At 46.3% G+C, this 18,197-nt stretch overlaps 5 protein-coding genes across 6 annotated transcripts; 1 reads left to right on the top strand and 4 right to left on the bottom strand.

The window, feature by feature from the left end:
* Positions 1-495: 495 nt before the first annotated feature.
* Positions 496-2,270, top strand: LOC102705835 (glycerol-3-phosphate acyltransferase RAM2-like). The gene has a single exon (XM_006659736.2). It carries the CDS (start codon positions 510-512, stop codon positions 2,007-2,009), a length of 1,500 nt encoding a protein of 499 aa, XP_006659799.2. The 5' UTR covers positions 496-509; the 3' UTR covers positions 2,010-2,270.
* Position 2,271: 1 nt separating this feature from the next.
* On the bottom strand, positions 2,272-3,461 carry LOC102705553 (non-specific lipid-transfer protein A-like). The gene is made up of 2 exons (XM_015840411.2): positions 2,993-3,461; positions 2,272-2,589 (listed from the first exon to the last, which is right to left on the bottom strand). The coding sequence occupies exons 1-2, from the start codon at positions 3,427-3,429 to the stop codon at positions 2,580-2,582; spliced, it is 447 nt and encodes a 148-aa protein (XP_015695897.2). The 5' UTR covers positions 3,430-3,461; the 3' UTR covers positions 2,272-2,579.
* Positions 3,462-3,864: 403 nt separating this feature from the next.
* LOC102704827 (cytochrome P450 703A2) lies at positions 3,865-6,207 on the bottom strand. The gene is made up of 2 exons (XM_015840241.1): positions 5,293-6,207; positions 3,865-4,654 (listed from the first exon to the last, which is right to left on the bottom strand). Exons 1-2 carry the CDS (start codon positions 6,205-6,207, stop codon positions 3,980-3,982), a joined length of 1,590 nt encoding a protein of 529 aa, XP_015695727.1. The 3' UTR covers positions 3,865-3,979.
* A 709-nt stretch (positions 6,208-6,916) lies between these two features.
* On the bottom strand, positions 6,917-9,710 carry LOC102705274 (pentatricopeptide repeat-containing protein At1g53600, mitochondrial-like). Of its 2 annotated transcripts, none has more exons than XM_040526855.1 (2): positions 7,380-9,710; positions 6,917-6,996 (listed from the first exon to the last, which is right to left on the bottom strand). In XM_040526855.1, exon 1 carries the CDS (start codon positions 9,634-9,636, stop codon positions 7,588-7,590), a length of 2,049 nt encoding a protein of 682 aa, XP_040382789.1. In that variant the 5' UTR covers positions 9,637-9,710; the 3' UTR covers positions 6,917-6,996; positions 7,380-7,587. The 2 variants fall into 2 exon arrangements, with proteins under 2 accessions (XP_040382789.1, XP_040382788.1); XM_040526854.1 differs by having other exon boundaries at positions 7,384-9,710.
* Positions 9,711-10,271: 561 nt separating this feature from the next.
* LOC102705000 (hydroxyproline O-galactosyltransferase GALT2-like) lies at positions 10,272-14,926 on the bottom strand. Its single transcript, XM_015840228.2, has 7 exons — positions 13,945-14,926; positions 13,338-13,570; positions 12,961-13,251; positions 12,120-12,248; positions 11,502-11,675; positions 11,146-11,253; positions 10,272-11,060 (listed from the first exon to the last, which is right to left on the bottom strand). Exons 1-7 carry the CDS (start codon positions 14,717-14,719, stop codon positions 10,854-10,856), a joined length of 1,917 nt encoding a protein of 638 aa, XP_015695714.2. The 5' UTR covers positions 14,720-14,926; the 3' UTR covers positions 10,272-10,853.
* Between the last annotated feature and the right edge of the window lie 3,271 nt (positions 14,927-18,197).

Below are 18,197 nucleotides of genomic sequence, written 5' to 3'. Positions count from 1 at the left end.
AGAAGAATAAAAGTATCTTCAAATGGAATTAACATATACTGTTAAGTACCGATCTACAAATGTTGGTATACTGTTGACATATACTGTTAATAACGATCCATAAATTACCACTTCAAAGTGATAGTACATCACAGTACATTTAGAAGTGCAACAGAAAATTCTAAATCATAACAAATATGTCAAACCAAGAATATATACACAATTAGTCGTCTATAATGATTAGTTAATCTTAACATGTCTCCCTATTACAGAGCTAACATATACTGTTAAGTACCGATATACACGAAATGTAATGATATCGTCGCATAAAGATAAGCATGTGTAACTTACCTCGTCCGTTTTATATCGTAAAACTTTACGTGTTTATTTAGATTTATTTATTATTTTATATATTTGTATATATTTATAGATTGATTAGTAACGGATAAATATATATTAAGAGCGGTTTATAGTGTCTTCCACCATCCAGCTCTAGGTGATCACCGCACACCATCCATAGCTGCAACACCATGGCGACTCAAAGGAGACACACCAGTGTCGCCGCCGAGCTGGAGGGTACGCTGCTCATCTCCGGCGACCTCTTCCCCTACTTCCTCCTCGTCGCCCTCGAGGCCGGCGGCCCGCTCAGGGCCGTCGTCCTGCTCGCCGTGTACCCTCTCGTCGCTCTCCTCGGTGTTGCACTGTCCGACGACGACCTCCCTGTCTCTGTCATGACCTTCGTGTCCACCGCCGGCCTCGCTGTCGCCGACGTGGCGGCGGTGGCGAAGGTCACGCTGCCCAGGTTCTTGCTCGGGGACCTCAGGGACAGCGCGTTCAGGGCGTTCGCGCGCCACGCCGGCGGCGAGAGGTACGTCGTGACGCGGCTGCCGACGGTGATGGTGGAGCCGTTCGTTAGGGAGTACGTCGCCGAGGGAGCCCGCGTCGTCGGGACGGAGCTGCGGGTGGTCGGCAGGCGGTTCACTGGCACGGCTGTCGTCTCGCCGGGGGTCGCGGTGGCCGGAGGCGACAGGAGCTTGGGCGCTCTGGTGGCCGTTCTTGGCCGCGACCGGATCGTCGACGTCGGCCTGTGCTCCGGCGACGGTGCCGTGAACCGGCAACCTGCGTTCATGCAGATATGCCAGGAGCGCCGTGTGGTGGCGACGCCGGACAAGGCGCCGGCGACGCCTCTGCCAAGAAGCGAGTACCGTCGCCCACTGATCTTCCACGACGGCCGCCTCGTCGGCCGGCCGGAGCCACTCGCCTGTCTGGCCGTCGTCATGTGGCTCCCACTCGGCGTCGTCCTCGCCGTGACACGCATCCTCATCGGCGTCTTCCCCTACGGCGTCAGCCTCCTCCTCGCCGCGGCCACCGGCTTCCAGATAAGGGCGCATCTCGGCGATGCAGCGGCCACCGGCGCGCCACCGGAGCGACGGCTACGAGGCACATTGTACGCGTGCAACCACCAGACTCTGATGGACCCGGTGATCCTCTCGACGGTGGTGCACCGCAAGGTGACCGCCGTGACGTACAGCCTCTCCGGCTTGTCGGAGCTGATCGCGCCGATCCCGACCGTCCGGCTGACGCGCGACCGCGGCAGGGACCAGCAGATCATGCAGTCCGTGCTCGCGCGCGGCGACCTCGCCGTCTGCCCCGAGGGCACCACCTGCCGGGAGCCGTACATGCTCCGGTTCAGCCCACTCTTCGCCGAGATCGCCGACGAGGTCACGCCTGTGGCCGTCCGGGCCGGCGGCGCCATGTTCCACGGCACGACAGTGAGGGGCCACAAGTGGATGGACTCCTTCTTCTTCCTCATGAACCCGTCGCCGTGGTACCATGTCCGACTCCTCCCGCCGGTGTCGTCCTCCTCCAGCTGCGGCGGCGACGACGGCGACGCGTCGAGCCACGACGTCGCGAACCGCGTCCAGCGAGTGATCGGCGACGCCATTGGGTTCGAGTGCACGGCGCTGACGCGCAGGGACAAGTACCGGATGATCGCCGGCCACGACGGCGTCGACGCACGGGCGAGCTGAGCTCGCAACGCATGCAAGTATGAAACGCATCACGTCGGGTGTAGTTTGGGTTGTGCTAATTAATTTGTTCATAAAATTGATCAGCCATTGATCCAAATTGGCATAAGATTTGGTCTTAATTAGTGTTGTGAAGCAATTCATCTGCTTATGGATTGTACTTGGTTCATTGTGTTTAATCAAATTCATGCATCAATTATCTGATAATTCATTCGGGAACAGTTGCAAAAAGATTGAGAAAAAACTTTGGATATGTGACCAATATAAATCATGGATGTCAATTCAGTAATGAGCAAACCACTAGTGCTTGGCAGCATCTGGCAAAGTAAATCTAGTGGTCTGAATTTACTTGCAACTTGTATGGACATCATATAATTCCAAATAAATTGGATGGATTTTTATTTAAATATTATTATAGTAGATAAAACAACATTAAGCATGACTCCAAGAAGAAGAGGCAGGCAATGCATGATGCATGTTGTACAACAAAGCTAGCAGCAGGTTCACTTGGAATGAACCCATCTTATTCTATGTGTCTTTGTCTCCATCTCCAGAATAAAGAACCTTCCATGCTCATGGAATGCTGCAACATATAAAATGAACACACATATATAAAGAATCCATTAGTTGATTATAGTGTTTTAATATTGCACATATAAAATAGTTAAATACAAATAAAATAACCAAACTAGTACTCTCTCGTTGATAAATACATTTTTAAATTTTGCAACTTTTATAGTCTATGCAAAATTCGGTGACTACCTTTGTCTCAATACATTTGTGTGTTTGAAATTTGAAATTCAGTGCAGGCCTAGTTCCTGAGTCACCTGGGCCATGGCCCATAGGCCCTGTGGACGGATCTAACATCCTGTGGGCTTTGACAAAATTTGACCGTGCTAGAACAAATATGGGCCCAATTTGATATTTGAAAAACCGTCTTTAAAGAAAAAAATTGTTATTTGAAAATGGATTTGCACAATGCTTACGTGCTGCAGTCGAAGTCGAGGGTAAGCGGGAACGGCAGCGGCGAGCCGCAATTCGCCGGGAGGTCGCGGATGGCGTCGCCGTTGAGCCCCTTGAACCGCGCCGCCGCCTTCTTGACGCAGTCGCAGGCGAACCGCCGCTCGGCGGTGCCCACGGGAAGCGTCCTGAGGCGCTTCACGCCGGCGCAGCAGGCGGCGGACGGCGCCGCCTCCTTGCCGGTCAGGTACGCCACGCACGGCAGCAGGCTCGCGTCCACGTCGCCGCAGGTCACCGCGCCGTCGACGACGGCCGCCGCCGCCAGAAGGCAGCCGGCCACGACGACCACCGCCACCACGGACGCGCCACCAACACCCTTCATCCTCGTCTTCGTCGTCGTCGTCTTCTTCTTCTCTCTTCTTGGTTCTTGCTTGTGTGTGCTGTGATCTTGCATGGCGAGCATGGCGTCAATTTATAGCCGGGTTAGGAGGGCTCAGGATCTGTTGGGTAGCCGTTGCAGCATCTTGCGAGTGATGATGCTCAGAATTGAATTGCATCTGTTGATGTGCCAAAAACTGAACTGGAACAGATCGATGCATATGGCAACAAGAAGATTGGATTGGGATGATGATGCTCTGCATGGCCGCCACCACGACACACATCGTAACAGACTAACCAACTGTTCGATGATGCACATAAATTGATGCATCTAGCAAGTAGCTACTGTTGCTTAATTTGGCATGTACCAGAAACTTTATCGTCAGGGCGCTGTATGATCCTACCAAATATTAAGTACACGATGAACAATACTTCTTTGATATCCCAAATGATGGAAGCCAACAAGATATATACAGAGTGAAATTCGTAAAGCTGATCATAGCCTGATTAATTTCTTTGATATCCCAAATTACGCGTTTGGATTCATATCCATTGTCTACATGTGTGATTTGATTCGATTGACACATGTAGAAACAATTCACTTTTAGTTACTCAAGTTAATAAGCATCCCTAGCTCAAACTTGCTTGCCATGGCGGGCGTACATGTGAGGTGGCAGGCGTGGCTTGGCGACGGCGACGAGAGGCTTGGCCTTGGGCATCGTCATCCCGTACACCTCCTGGGTGTCGATGTCGTCGGGGCGGAGGCCGTCCGGCGGCGACCAGTCGAAGCAGTGGAAGAGCCTGGCGAGAGCCATGAGCACCAGGATGACGCCGAGCGGTGCGCCGGGGCACTTGCGCTTGCCGGCGCTGAAGGGGAGGATCTTGAAGTCCGGCAGGTGGCTGATCTCCACGCGGCCGCCGGCGCCGGCGGCGTCCGTGCTCGCCGGCAGGTGCCGCTCCGGCCGGAACTCGTCGACGTCGTCCCAGATGCGCGTGTTCCGGCCAAGCGCGTGCGTGTTGATGAAGATCCTCGTCTGCGCCGGGATGTCGTAGCCCATGATCGTCGTCGGCTTCAGGGACTCGTGGGGGATCAGGAACGGCCCCGCCGGGTGCATCCGGAAGGACTCGCGGACGACGCACCGGAGGTAGGTGAGCTGGGCGAGGTCGGACTCCGCCACCATGCGGCCGCGGCCGACGACGGCGTCGAGCTCCTCCTGGATCTTGAGGAGCACCCGGGGGTTCTTGATCACCTCCGCCATCACCCACTCGTTGGTCACCGATGAAGTGTCAGTAGCAGCAGCAATCATGTCCTGCGATTGTTTGTCTGTCTACTTAGAACAGAAGAAGAAGAATTGCTTCTGGCTGATTTGATGCCTTGTGCAAAAATTACTGATACTGGAAAATGCAGTGTATCCTAGGATGTAGCATTGTCAAGCACATGATGTTTGAAGGAAGAACATGACCTGCTCCTCATTTTTCCTCTAGTTTTAGTTTCAGAAGAGTTATCGTTCCATTATTTGCATCTTTTAGGATAAGTTTGTAGTGTCCTTCACTTTATCGTGTGGAGTTTGAACAAATGATTACAAAACATGGTCCGCAGGGAATGACAGACAAGTTCAATTAGAACAGCAAACAATATCTAATGACGATCGAAGATCCAAACTCTGCTGTGAAAACAGAGCTTTGCCTACGTTTCCTCTTAAATATACTGGTCATCTATTGGTTGAATTCTCAGGAGGTAACAATCAATGTGTTTGTGTCAAAAAAAATCAATGTGGCTAGATTTTTCGTGAACATAATGGCAGTACAGCTAGCAAAATCATTTCATTTACAAGAATAGAGCATGAAACTATGACAACATAACAAAAACAGTGCTGGCTTAGTTAAAAAATGAACTTAAAACTAGACTAGATAAAATGAATTTAGGGGCCTGTAACAGTAAGCATACCTGCATCAAAGCTTTGATCTCGACATCGTCCATGTGCTCCTTTCCGTTCTCACCAGGCAAAGAAAGCAGCACATCAACAAAGTCCAGGTCTTCTTTGTTATCATCATCAAGCGATGCACTCTTCTTGGCCTCCCTAGCCTTCCTGTGCTCATCAATAATCTTCTGGTGGAAGTCGTCCACCTTCTTCTCAACCTCCCGCATCTTCTTCTCGCACCCATAAGGATCAAGCCACCTCCAGGCCGGCAAGTAGTCCCCAAGATAGATCAGGCCTAGCAGCCAGAACAGTTCATGGGTGATGTGCATGAACTCCATTGCTTCACCAGGCCCTGCTGACTGCAGCCCAAAGTATTGTTTCCCTAGCAACATCCTTGTCACGTTGTTCATCGAAAAGGCCCCGAGAACCTCTCTAAGATTCACAGGTTTCCCTGACTGGGCTTTAGCCCACACAAACTGACAGAGGTGCTCAGCCTCCAGAGCTCGGTGAGCTGCAAATGATTCTAGCCGCTTGGTTGTCAGCAAGTGCTCCATGCAAACCCTCCTCATCCTCTTCCAGTTGGGCCCCAGCGGAGCAAGGGCCACATCACCGCACCCATAGGCAAGGTGAACAGCAGCCAAGGTCCGAGGTCGTGAAGCAAAGACCTCATCTTGCCGGATAAGTATTTCACGGATGACTTCAGGGTCATCAGTGGTGATGGCATCAATGGTTCCAAGACGAAGATAAACCAAGGGGCCATACTTGGTGCAGAATCGGGCAAAGTCCTTGTGGGGAAGAGGGCTCAACTGGAGAAGGTTCCCAAAGATTGGCCACCTTGGAGGTCCAGGTGGAAGTCTTCGCCTCATGCAATTGAGCCTTTTCCAGGACACTACAACAAAGATCCACGAGCATAAGATGATGGAAAGAAGAAAAGGATCCATGGTGAAGAAACAGATGGCAATTATAGTTGAATTGCAAATGTTGTCCTATTTATGGGATCTCATCAAGCTTTATGATAAAGCAAATCAAGTGACTAAAAGTTGAAGCGAATTGGTTACAGAATTAGACTGGTCATGATTCTTGTGTTGATGTATATTGTTCAACATCTCAACTAACATCATATAGTAAACGTCATGATCTTGACATGACAGGTGGTGTGATGAAGAGCACCAAAAATGCCTAGGAAAAAGTAGAGGGGAAATAAGATAAAAGAAAGATCATCACAGCTAAACATGGATGATATGTCCACCAAAATGTCTCTTCCATACTGTTATTCAGCAATGTGCTTAACACAATTTATTTTTTGCATATTTTTCTAAATAAGGCATGTACAATATTCAGGAATGATATTATAGTATTGGCGATTCATGCTCCACCTTTTACTGTCAATATGACTGTATCTTGGGTGTGGTAGCTATTTAGAATACAGTTCCTACTTCATCAACAACAAATAATATATAAGTACATAAAAAATTATAATTCCAAATTTTCTTGATGAGAATATGAAAGATTCATCCTATGTTCCCAGACACAACATGCAACCTCTTCCAAGTGTCCTTAAATCACCTCCTCACATGTGAACCCCTCTTAAGAGGTTGGAAACTTCTATTGTTGAAACAAAAGCCTAACATGTAAACAATTTACCTTCAGTATACTTGTCCCATTTGAATCAGCGTTAAGCTTCCTTCGTCATGACTCATGAACTGACTTCTTTATCAATTGACAATCTCCTACATAAATGTTCTTGAATTAAGCAAAGTAGCAAAAGGAAACCAACAATACAACTGTTCTTCAATATTTCCCCGTAGCAGATCAATATGTGCATCAATCTTCCATTTACTGTATACATTGCTAGAAAAATATATGGTAGCAATATAAAGATTATGACAGTTCTTAAAGAACAATACTGTAAGGACAGGTAGTACAACACAGGCATACAATCTAATGTACAATCAAAAGTTGTGCAAACCCCTACCCTTGGTACCACACAAGTTTTTTTTTTCCTAAATACCTATTTGGTAGTGGAAGAGTGCAAGTTAGATGGATTCATAGTTAAGGGTGAAAACTGGGCTGCATTGAAACAGACAAACTTATTCCAATAAGAAATAAGGACCTACGAAAAATGGATCCAAGGTTCTGGACCAACAGCACATGTAGGTTAATACCACCAGGCATCTGATCACACATCCACATATTTAAGCATTTAAACAGAAATACACAAGTCATGTGATATATTGTTTATGCCATCTCATTTCTCATTTGTCAGCAGTCATCACCATTTAACAGGATCATTCTTGTTTTGATCAGTCAGAGCTCTAGAACTAGAAGTTCTCAGTATGTGCTATGTTTGTGGTCTTATCCTGCATAATAAGGCTATAACCAGGCCTCTTACTGGCCATGTTGTATAACTGTATAACTTTTAGCATTTCTTCATCCTCCTTCATCCCTGCTGAGGAGAACATTTTTGACAGGACTGTGTAAGCCATTGCATCATAAGGATCCTTCTCAAGAAGCTTCTGTGCCGCTAATTTTGCAAAAGCAAGATTAGAGTGGAGATTACTAGCACTGAGCAAAGCTCTCCATGCATCAGAATGATCATTCTGGGGCATTGAGTTAATCATTTCCAGTGCTTCAGAAAGGAGGCCCGCACGACCTAAAAGATTAACCATACATGTGTAGTGCTCAGGGTTTGGCTTGAGACCATATAGTGTTCTCATTGATTCAAAGTAATTGCAACCTTGTTGAACCAAACCAGCATGTGCACAACCAGTCAGAATTCCTAAAAATGTGGCATGATTAGGCCTGTATCCATCATTTTGCATTTTGGTAAATAGTTGCAGAGCATCTTCAATGAAACCATGTCGTACAAATGCTTTAATCATAGAATTAATAGCGATAAGGCTTGGGTTACTAATGCTTGAGAAAACATGATGAGCCTCAGGCAACCTTCCACATTGTGCATACATTGATACCAAAGAAGTGTGAACGGCGGAGTCAAATACCCATCCCATGTTGATTGAATAGGCATGAGCTTGCCTTCCTTGATTTAACATTGCCAGGCTAGCCAAAGCACTCAACAGACAACTGAAAGCTATAGTGTTAGGTTTGCATCCTTCCTGTGACATGCGGCAAAACCACCGCACTGTGCTTAGATAGTCCCCATTTGTGATAGAACTAGAAATAATTGCAGTCCAAGCGATCTCATCTTTTCCGGGCATTTGCTCAAACATTTCAACAGACTCCCTCATCCAACCCCTATTAGCAAGCCCAACAACCACTGATGTCCAAGAAACAGTATCCTTCTCAGGCATCAAATTGAAAAGCACATGTGCTTCTTCAACCATATCATTCTGAACATATCCTGTGATCAGCGAGTTCCATGATACTATGTCTTTCAGCTGCATGCAGTTGAACGCCCTTCTAGCATCGGCCATCCAACCAAAACGAGAATACATTATGATTATTGAATCACCCAAGAAAACATCCAGTCCAAGCCCCATTGATATAATCAAGCTGTGAATCTGAATTCCTTCTCTCGCAAGACTGGCCTCAGCACAAGCATCCAGCGCAACAGATAGTGTTGTTGTGTTAACCTGAACACCTTCCCTTCTCATGTCCAGGAACAGCAAGAGACCATTTCTGCACATCCCACGTTTCACATATCCCCGAATCATCGAAGTCCATGACACCACATTCCGCTCTTGCATGGCGTCAAACACCCTCCTTGCCTCTGACACGCTCCCATACTTGCAGAGGCCATCAACCATTGCGCTCCAGGAAATGACATCCCTCACCGTCATTCCCTCGAACACACTCAGTGCCATGGCAAGCTCTCCGGCCCTCAAGTACCCACTCATCAGTGCATTCGAACCTACTGGGTCCCGCCACTGCCACGGCATCTCCTGATACACCAACTCGGCCTCGCGCAGCATCCCCGCCTTGGCGAGCCCGGAAACGATGGCGCCGTAGGACACCGCGTTCTTGGCTGGCATCTTGTAGAAGAGCGCGTGCGCGGCCCGTGGCTGCGCTGCGCGGAGGTAGACGTAGAGCAGCGCGTTCCAGGAGGCGGCGTTGCGGCGGGGTATGTCGTCGAATACTAGGCGCGCGGAGGCGAGGTCTCCCCCGTCGGCGTAGGCGGTGAGGAGGGCGGTCCAGGAGATGACGTCGCGCTGGGGCATTTGGTCGAACAGGAGCTGGGCGTCGCGGAGGCGGCCACGGCGCCCGTACGCCGTGAGCAGCGCGTTGAGGTGCGCCCTGTTGGGGCGGCGCGGCGGCGGTGGCGGCTCCCCGACCGGCGCTGGGATCCGTCGGGGGACGCCGGCGGCGAGCGCCGCAGTGGTCGGCGCTCTTGGTAGCCGCAGCGCGGCCATGGTGAGTAGCGCGACTCGGACTCGGACGCTCCAAACATGTCACCTGCAGTCACAGGGTGACAGTCCTGCAGCACCCATCGTATCCACCGTTCATTTTCATCCAACGTCTCATGTTTAGTGATCTCCGTTTTTCTCCCCTCCGAGGCTCTCATAGTCGTACTCATTATCATACCCAAAGGTAGGAGTAGTATTTTCTTTTCTTGGTATATTTTTATAACATGCCAACTATTAACAGAATTATATTAGAATATGATAAATTATAAACCAGATGATATCAATTAGTTGATATAATCTGGTACTTGTATTGTATCATAGTTGACATTATCTGGTAACATCTTATATCTTCATCTCATCGCGAGACAGATCAAGACACGTTAGGAGACGTGAGTGCCGACAGCAAAGGAGCATACAGTGGCGCTGACGTAAAAAGACTGCTGTCTAGGATGACGGTCCGTTACGTAGCTTTTCTGTTTTTTTTTAAATGGTTGGACTGTATCTTTTTATAAAAACTTTTCTACATATGTAATATTGTTTTGAATCTATCTTTTAACTTTATAATAGTTAATTCATTCATCCGTACCCTTAAATATATTTTCATAAAATCATTCATTTATTCGGCCGACGAATTAGCATAAAGTATCTTCAAAATGGGGTGATTTAACAAAAATAAATAAAACTATGTAGGCCTCTTCAACAGTGAGTAGGTGCTATGCAAGAATGGCAATGACAGTGATGAAGTACACCTATGGAACTCAAGAGGGGGAAAAGAGGGTGAGACACTGAGGTCTTTTACAAGAAAAGGAACAAAACGATGATTTTTAGCATCATCAGGATTCTGTCAAAGCTTCTAGCATTCTAGGCTACAAGAACAGGCATATATATCTGTGGATATCCTGATCTGATCATCTACTACATCAAAATTGGGATCAATTACAGGAACAAGGACATCGACACCATGAGATGACGAATACAAATCAGGCAAATGCGTGGAACCAATGGACTGGAGCTGCCTAATCTTCAAAAGCCCAACATCACCCCCATGCGATGAACTCAATCGAGCCAACATTGCAGCAGCAGCAGCAGCAGCTAACCTACTGTCTGTCAGGTGATTCTTCGTGTCAAAAAAGAGAACACCAGCCAGCCACCAACCAAAATAACCGGCAGGTGGGGGAGGAACGCGAAAGCCGAGTGATCAATCTGATCCGTCGGTCGTCTCGCTATCTGTAGTTGCAGCAGGATGCTCGGCCCTGGACCAGCTTGTCCCAGAGGCACAGCATTTGCCTTGGTGACTGGTAGTGCGCCGTGTAATAGTTCTCCAGGCAGCCGTACTGGCAGAACTTCCAGCTGTGAGAATACTTGACAGGAGACGTGGCGTTGAACTTCTCGACCCACAGGCCCATGCTTACGTCCTCCATCTTGAAGAGCTGCAGTGCATCACCAAAAAGGAAAGTTGAGCAGTAACATCACCACAAATGCTTCTAACAGGCATCAAAGCAAGCTCACTCTCACCCTTAAACTCTGATTGGCATGCTGAGACACGATGAATTTTGCTATGTCACCGGAAATCACATAGCCAGGTCCATTTGCATAAGGTGGATAGATGTCTTCAGGCCACTCCTGCATCAAGAATCGCAAGGATGAAGGTAAGGAGCCAAACTGTGGAAGCAAGATTGCATGAACAGAATAAACATAATTGCAAAGAAGGGGTACTTTCCTTCGTTAGGAGAAAAAGGAAGGATTCAAATAAACAGGATAAGGCTATCCAGTGAATTGCATGGCCTCTAAGATAATAAGAAAAGTGAACTTCGAACTTTTGAAGTTGAATTGATTCATTTGAGGAAAAAGACGGAGATAGAGGCTATTACCTCTGTTGTAACTGTCCATTTACCCGTTCTCAATGGCCTGTGCAAGAGGTTGAGGTTCCCCATATATAATGGTCTGCCACCATTGTTCAACTTGATGTGTCTGACAACCACATCTACCCTCACAAATGTATCATCGTCACATTTCATTATATGTACAGCAGTCAAATTTTGAGCCTGCAAGGCAAAAGGAGTGACATACGTCAGGTTCATTGTCTTATCAGCACTATAATAGCAATGATTGGAGGAGTTCGTTTCTACAAGAAGTTACTTGTCATAAGAGCTATATGCAATGATGCAAGTGGTTTAGCTCCTCACTAAAGCATGGGTTTCTGAGAAGTTTATGTAAAAAATTACTAATTGCTTGGGAGGGCTTAAGTTTCTAGTAGCTTTAATCCTAACCTTAGGCCCTTCCAAATAGGAAGACAGCCACCTGCTCCCAGCCTCCCACAATTGAGATTTGCAATAAGCCCATCGATAAGCAAAAGTATATCTACTGACAGGAATAAATTATTTGGACATCATAACATCTGTACAGGAGGCATACAGCTATTCTTACTTTGGTTTAGAATATAAATGACAGAAGAGCAATATAAGAAGATGAAAGCAAGAGTGACTCACCCCATACTCGCAAATAGCAATTGTCTTGAGAACTACCAACTCATAACGATCTATAAATGGCAAAATGACAATGTCTCCAAAGTATTCAGCCTCTCTCTTCAGCATTACATTGACCTCTTTCCTTGAATTCTGCAACCACAATTTGTAATGAATAACATCACATCAATTACCTCATTTTCTCTAGAACTTTTGGATTTGTTTGTTTCTTCTATGAGATGCAAACAATTAACTGGTATATAACCATAACTGGAGCGCATGATCAGGTAACACTTAAAAAATTTACAATTTTTGAGATATTTAACGAGGAGGTGTCGAGGTATGAATAAATGATAAGGTAGTAAATAACTAAATCAACGATTAGAGATACAGCATTGCAAGATTACAGATAGAGTGTATATGAAAGCACATAATCATCTGCACATTGGCAAGTTCAGAGACATGATTTTTGTGTTAGCTAACATCAAATATGTGGCCCTACATTTTACATTTATGCGTTCAACATCCCATTCTACACCTAAAACAAATAGATAAAATCATGCAGAATGAAATTCAGAGAGCCAGAAACGAATCTGAAGATATGTTGCACTAACTTAGCACAAAAGCATCATCAGTCATTACCTTAAGTGGAATAAGTTCTGTAAATAACAATATTACTTCATCTTGTTAGCTCAATCTAACTATCTAAGTGTAATATCGTCATTAGTATATTGATATGTATAGTTTAACACCAATGTAGTGTTTTCTTTCCTAAGATAAAGAGAGATAGCCGCTCTTAACTTTCTTCGCTTTGCTAGTATGCTATGTCTTATAAATTCAATTATTTTTGGATGCATATGCTTACCAGTGCAACAAAGAATCTTGCAACTACTTTAGATGACCGGATTTCTGAACTTTGCATCCATGTTTTTCTAACAGCCATTCGCTCCGCAAAATGATTAGAAGCAGAAAGTATTCCAATAAAAAGGAAAACTGGATCCTTTGGTAGTGGTCGGGACCTCCATTTTTCTGACATCTCAAGAACTTGTTGAAGTGAAAAACTGGGATGAGACATAGGAAGTGCGGTGGCATAAACTGAATGAACATCCACATCGCCCTTAACAAATAATCCTGTTGCATCTTCAAGAGTGAAGCCCTAGAAATGATCACAGCAACCCATAAGTGTTTCTTGTGATAATCATAACAAACAAATAACCATATGAGCATGACTGGAGAGCATACTGGTCGATAAGGGAATGAGGTCACATGTCTACCACCGATATACATATGGAAACCTTCAACTCCAGCTTGTATGGTAAGAACAAATAGCCTGTCCTCTACGAAAGGGAATGGCCATGTCATTGCAGGTTTCTTTGCACGCCCTATGAACCTCTTCAACCATGAAGTTGTCTTGGACTCCTTTGTGTCAACAACATCATCGCGTATCCATTTTTCACATTTTGTGAACCCATCAACTGTCCAAAAAAATTGAAAGTGTAGGTTTAGCCAAATATGCTAACCTGGGAGTCGAAGGATGTCAAAAGTAAAATGATCAAATTTTACAAGTCCTTAAAATTTCCATGGTGCATTGGAAACTATGATGATTCAATTTGATTCGATAAGACCTAATAAACACTACACACTCCATTTGTGGTATCACATTATAGGCTTCGGATAGAAGCAATGCAGTGTCTCTATCCTGATATGAGAACAAAAGTAATTACATTCCCTTAACTCCACAGTCAGAAATGTAGCTATGGCAAGTTGGTAGCTACAATAGCATTAGCATTAGCAACTTCTCACAAAATGTAGCTATGGAGTAGGTTTACAAGTCAAGAGCTCAACGTACCCTTATCCTCGTTGTCCTCGGGCGGTGAACCATCGCAGCGCTGCGCGGAGCCCCACTGCATCCTATAGCAGGTATTGTGCTCGATGATGGGGCGCTGGCTCCAATCCCCTCTCAACCTGGGGTTGAGGTGCAGTATCCTGGGCGGGTCCTCGCCGTCGACGGCGCGCAGCCCCTGAAGCTCGACCATAAACTGGGACACGAGCACGGTCCCGTCCCCCTGACGCATCCTGGCCAGCTGCGGCACGTACTCCTTGTGCGCGGCCCTGGGCGTGCCGACGACGGTGACGGAGGAGCCGGCGGCGAGGCCGCAGGGCAGGAAGACGACCCTGCCGCGCGCGCGCATGGAGACGGCGGAGGGGCATTTGTCGGTGGAGGCGGTGTCGACGGCGGCGAGCTCCCAGGGGTCCCCCTCGAAGGCCGCGGCGTCCTCCCAGGCGGTGAGGCCGAGCACCCAGGCGTCGTCGGCCATGCGCTCGAGCGCGGAGCGGTTGCGTGCGACGATGTCGGGGAGCGACACGCGGTCGTACCGGTGCCAGAACGGCTGCACCTGGAACAGCGTCGCGTTGCCGTTGGCGCCGCCGCCGGTGGAGGAGGAGGAGGAACCCGGGAGCGGGGGGAGGTGGTCGGATGAGGAAGGCGAGGAGAAGGCGGCGTCGGTGGCGGCCAGGTCGGCGGTCGCGAGGTCGAGCACGCGGCGGAACTTGAGCGAGATGAGGAGGAGGTAGGCGGCCCCCGCCACGAGCACCAGGTGCGACGGCCGCCACCGCCGCGCCATTGCCCCCCGTCCCCCCTTCCCTTCCACGACCTACGATCCCTCCTCCGCCCAGCAGCGCGTCGTAGCGGCGGCGGGGGTTGGTGGACCCGCCTCGCGTCTCCGGCGAGCGGCGGCGCGCCGGATCTGGCGGCGCGCGGCGTGGGGATCGGAGGTGGCGCGTGCGGGAGCCGTACGGTCCAGGGGAGTGGGGGGGATGGAGAGGGGAGGGAGGAGTCGTGCGGGTGACGTGGCCTAGTGGAGACGTGCGATTGGATGGGTGGCTGGCTGGTGGGCCCGCGACAACTGTACGGTACGGCGGGTAAGGACACGTCGGATTGAAAAGCCTTGCCGTCGGTACTCGGTACAAGTGTACGTATTATTATTAATAATAAAGAAATTGCCAAATCGAGCATCTGATTAAGGAGATTGGTGATTAGGGTGGTTGATGAACACTACAATTATAGTTAGAGAGAACTAGCACGATTGCAGAAAGAAACAAGGTTGGTAGTTGGTAGAAGAGGAGCAAGTATTGTCTGTCCCAAATCCATGTAAACATTGTTTTACTCCTATGGTTTCTTTCTTATATATTATGTGGTTTGATATGGTACATCATTCGTTAGAGAAAAAACTAATTCCTATAAATAATTTTAGGTACAGTCGTAATCATTTTTAAGAATCATTCTCTCCGATGACTTTCAAATATTATCTATATTCATTTCTATGTGCTAATAAATCTAGATACATATACATTTATACATAAATAATTCTAATCAATCTATAAAGTTTTATAATATGGAACGGATGGAGTAGTATTTATTAAAACAAGGATTTTATCCCTCCATTATCTAAAAACAATCGTGGATTTTAACTTGCTTACGAGTATCTTCGGAATAACGCTAATACTTAACTCGCAGGAACTTGGATTGTGTTTATAAAATAATTACGGAGTATTATGCCTAGAAATTACCTCACTTTCAAAAGATGTCTAAATTAAATTACCCTGTATTGATAACATGTTTGTTTGAATCAAAGCTAGGATATAATAGAACTGATATTAGACATGCATGAATATTGAAAATTGAAAATAGATCTGGTAACATGTTGGTCTAATTTTAAAAATTTAATTTTAGATATCAATTTTAGACACCTCCCAAAGTCAGTGCCTTCTTATTTGAGCTATGGTTTTTAACCGATTATACATTTAGAACTTTCTTTTAAATTAATTACAAAAAAATCCTTGATTTCTTTTTTCCTAGCTGTTAAGCAATCATAAACAATTAAGAGTAAAAATATAAATGTCTTGCTTCAAGATTATACTCCCACTTCTCATAATATAAGATGTACGCGTATTTTAAGATTATTTAACCAACAATTAGTTTGATATAAATTAAACTTTATTTGACAAAATAGTGCTATTATTGAATTGACGTGCATTTTAAATGTACTTTGCTATGGTTATCATTTTGTTCCTACAAACATTACTATTAAAAACTAGTTTTCGCGACTGTGTTTCCAACTTATGTAAGTCTAATTCTTCTCACGTTTACTTCTGCTTGTATGTTTGTTAACACACTCTTTAGTTTTAGTTTTACGTTATAGTTACCAAGACTGTAAACTAGGTAACCGAGCTAGATGGACTTTATGGGGATGAAACTCTTCTCTTATCTCATAAAATTTCCTCATTTCATATGAACATGTCAAGTCAACAATTTTACTGATGTAATATATATTTAATATGCATGACACGTCCATAAAACATGCATTCGGACTGATCTAATGCTTCGTTATCAGGAACCACGTTGCTACTAAATATCTCGCAACTCGTTGTACAAAAATCCCTTCGAGATTACTTTTTTTCGTGTGTTTAAAGGTAAATAAAATCCCAAGGTATCTCATCAAAACACTAAATAAAATAGAGAGTATCCCGTCGTTTGCACTTTAATTGCTTGGATGTCGAGTGCACCTTGCCCGAGATGGCCTCCTTTTTCTTTAAGTGTGGCGTTGCTGTATTGAGATGTCTATGATAACACACATTGGGTCTGGCCTACGGCCCATTAATTCGTAGGACTGCAGTAACTAAGATGGGCCTCATTTTAGACGCAGGCTAGGCCCAGCCCAGTTCAGACCAACTCGCGCAATCACAGGAGTTGATCCGTACCGTCGGATTGGAACCGAACGGCATCGATCCGTGGCTGCCGTAGAGAGAATTAGGGGTGGGCATAAAAACCGGTGACCGAAAACCGAACCCGATAGACCGAAACCGAATCTGAAAAAACCGAAGTTTCTTATATCGGTCAGATGTTCGGGCATTAAGTTTGGAGGACCGAACTTTCTTCGGTGATTTCAGTCGTCATCCAGGATTACCCAAAAGACCGAGAAACCGAATAGCCTTCATGTATTCACGGACACAGCCCACAAGCTAACAATGCTAATTAGCCCATCAGTCCAACTAACAAACCTTATCTCTTCATTTTAAAGATAAAACCTTTATCCCTTCAAGAGTTCAGGCCGTGTGAGCTCCTTCAAGGACGTTGGCGTACATGCGTAGTCGCCGCTCCTGTTGCCGCTTTCCTCCGTCGTGCGTGCGTGCGAGCCCATCGTCGTGCCACACGGCAGCAATAACACCTCTTTCCTGCACCGCTCGGTATTATCTGCATCTAGGAATCTCAACCGGCGGAATCAGCAGGATGGAGGCCATGGCCAGAGGCTCCTCCCCTGCATGGTGTCGACGGCGTGGATGCTGGAGGAGAGGAACGGCACGCTGTGTCCACCACAAATGAGAGGCATCGGCCAGTCCAGATAGTGCAGTTTCTTGAATCTTCCGTGCTTCTCAGAACATCGGTTAGACCGACGACTGGACCGAAATAAACCGAAGACTGAGAGCTCGGTCCTTTAGTTTGACGTGCTAATTTCGGTTTCTAGAATGGAAACACCGAAATTTTGAAAGACCAAAGAGACCGGATCGAACTCATCGGTCTAACCGAACGTCCACCCCTAGAGAGAATGGCCATATCGCTTTTACTGTTCTGTTCGTTCCTATGGCATTCTTCTGCTGTCTAGAGCAAGTATAATAGCAGACTATAAGCCAGCTAAATGTTAAGGTGAAGAAGAGATTAAATGAGAGAGAGGAGAAGCGGACTGTATGCTTACAAATAGCTTTGGCACAAGAACCAAAATTTTTTTTGAGAGAGACAAGTGAGTCTTGTATCAATTATAAATAATACTATATGAGTGGACCGAGAGAAAGCTATAAAGATTCTTATAATCGACTTGCTGGCTATATTATTAGCTCCTGCAGTGCTACTCGTGACATGCATGGCTGACTGGTACTTAATTGGCCGTAGACTGCACTAGCTGAGTAGAAGCTGGATGTCGAGCACTGCTTCACAAATTAAGTGGCCAAATAGCCCCCATAAATTCCAAAGGTACAAATTTTAAGATAGTGTTTTTGTCAAGGCAAATACTATATCTGTTTCATATTGTAAGACTTTCTAACATT

This window comes from Oryza brachyantha, chromosome 8 (genome assembly GCF_000231095.2).
Source record: "Oryza brachyantha chromosome 8, ObraRS2, whole genome shotgun sequence".
Classification (NCBI taxonomy): Eukaryota; Viridiplantae; Streptophyta; class Magnoliopsida; order Poales; family Poaceae; genus Oryza; species Oryza brachyantha.
The sequence above is the reverse complement of the archived record's forward strand: the minus strand, read 5'-3'. Positions and strand labels throughout refer to the sequence as shown.

Bases quoted from the DNA above. Each gene is read 5' to 3' on its own strand.
- LOC102705835 (XM_006659736.2), top strand. From the start codon at position 510: ATGGCGACTCAAAGGAGACACACCAGTGTCGCCGCCGAGCTGGAGGGT.
- LOC102705553 (XM_015840411.2), bottom strand. From the start codon at position 3,429: ATGCTCGCCATGCAAGATCACAGCACACACAAGCAAGAACCAAGAAGA.
- LOC102704827 (XM_015840241.1), bottom strand. From the start codon at position 6,207: ATGGATCCTTTTCTTCTTTCCATCATCTTATGCTCGTGGATCTTTGTT. The intron at 4,655-5,292 runs GTATGCTTACTG...AAACAATCGCAG, and splicing joins AGATCAAAGCTTTGATGCAG to GACATGATTGCTGCTGCTAC.
- LOC102705274 (XM_040526855.1), bottom strand. From the start codon at position 9,636: ATGGCCGCGCTGCGGCTACCAAGAGCGCCGACCACTGCGGCGCTCGCC.
- LOC102705000 (XM_015840228.2), bottom strand. From the start codon at position 14,719: ATGGCGCGGCGGTGGCGGCCGTCGCACCTGGTGCTCGTGGCGGGGGCC. The intron at 12,249-12,960 runs GTAAGCATATGC...TTGTGGTTGCAG, and splicing joins CAAGATTCTTTGTTGCACTG to AATTCAAGGAAAGAGGTCAA. The intron at 11,676-12,119 runs GTGAGTCACTCT...TTTGCCTTGCAG, and splicing joins TTGCTATTTGCGAGTATGGG to GCTCAAAATTTGACTGCTGT.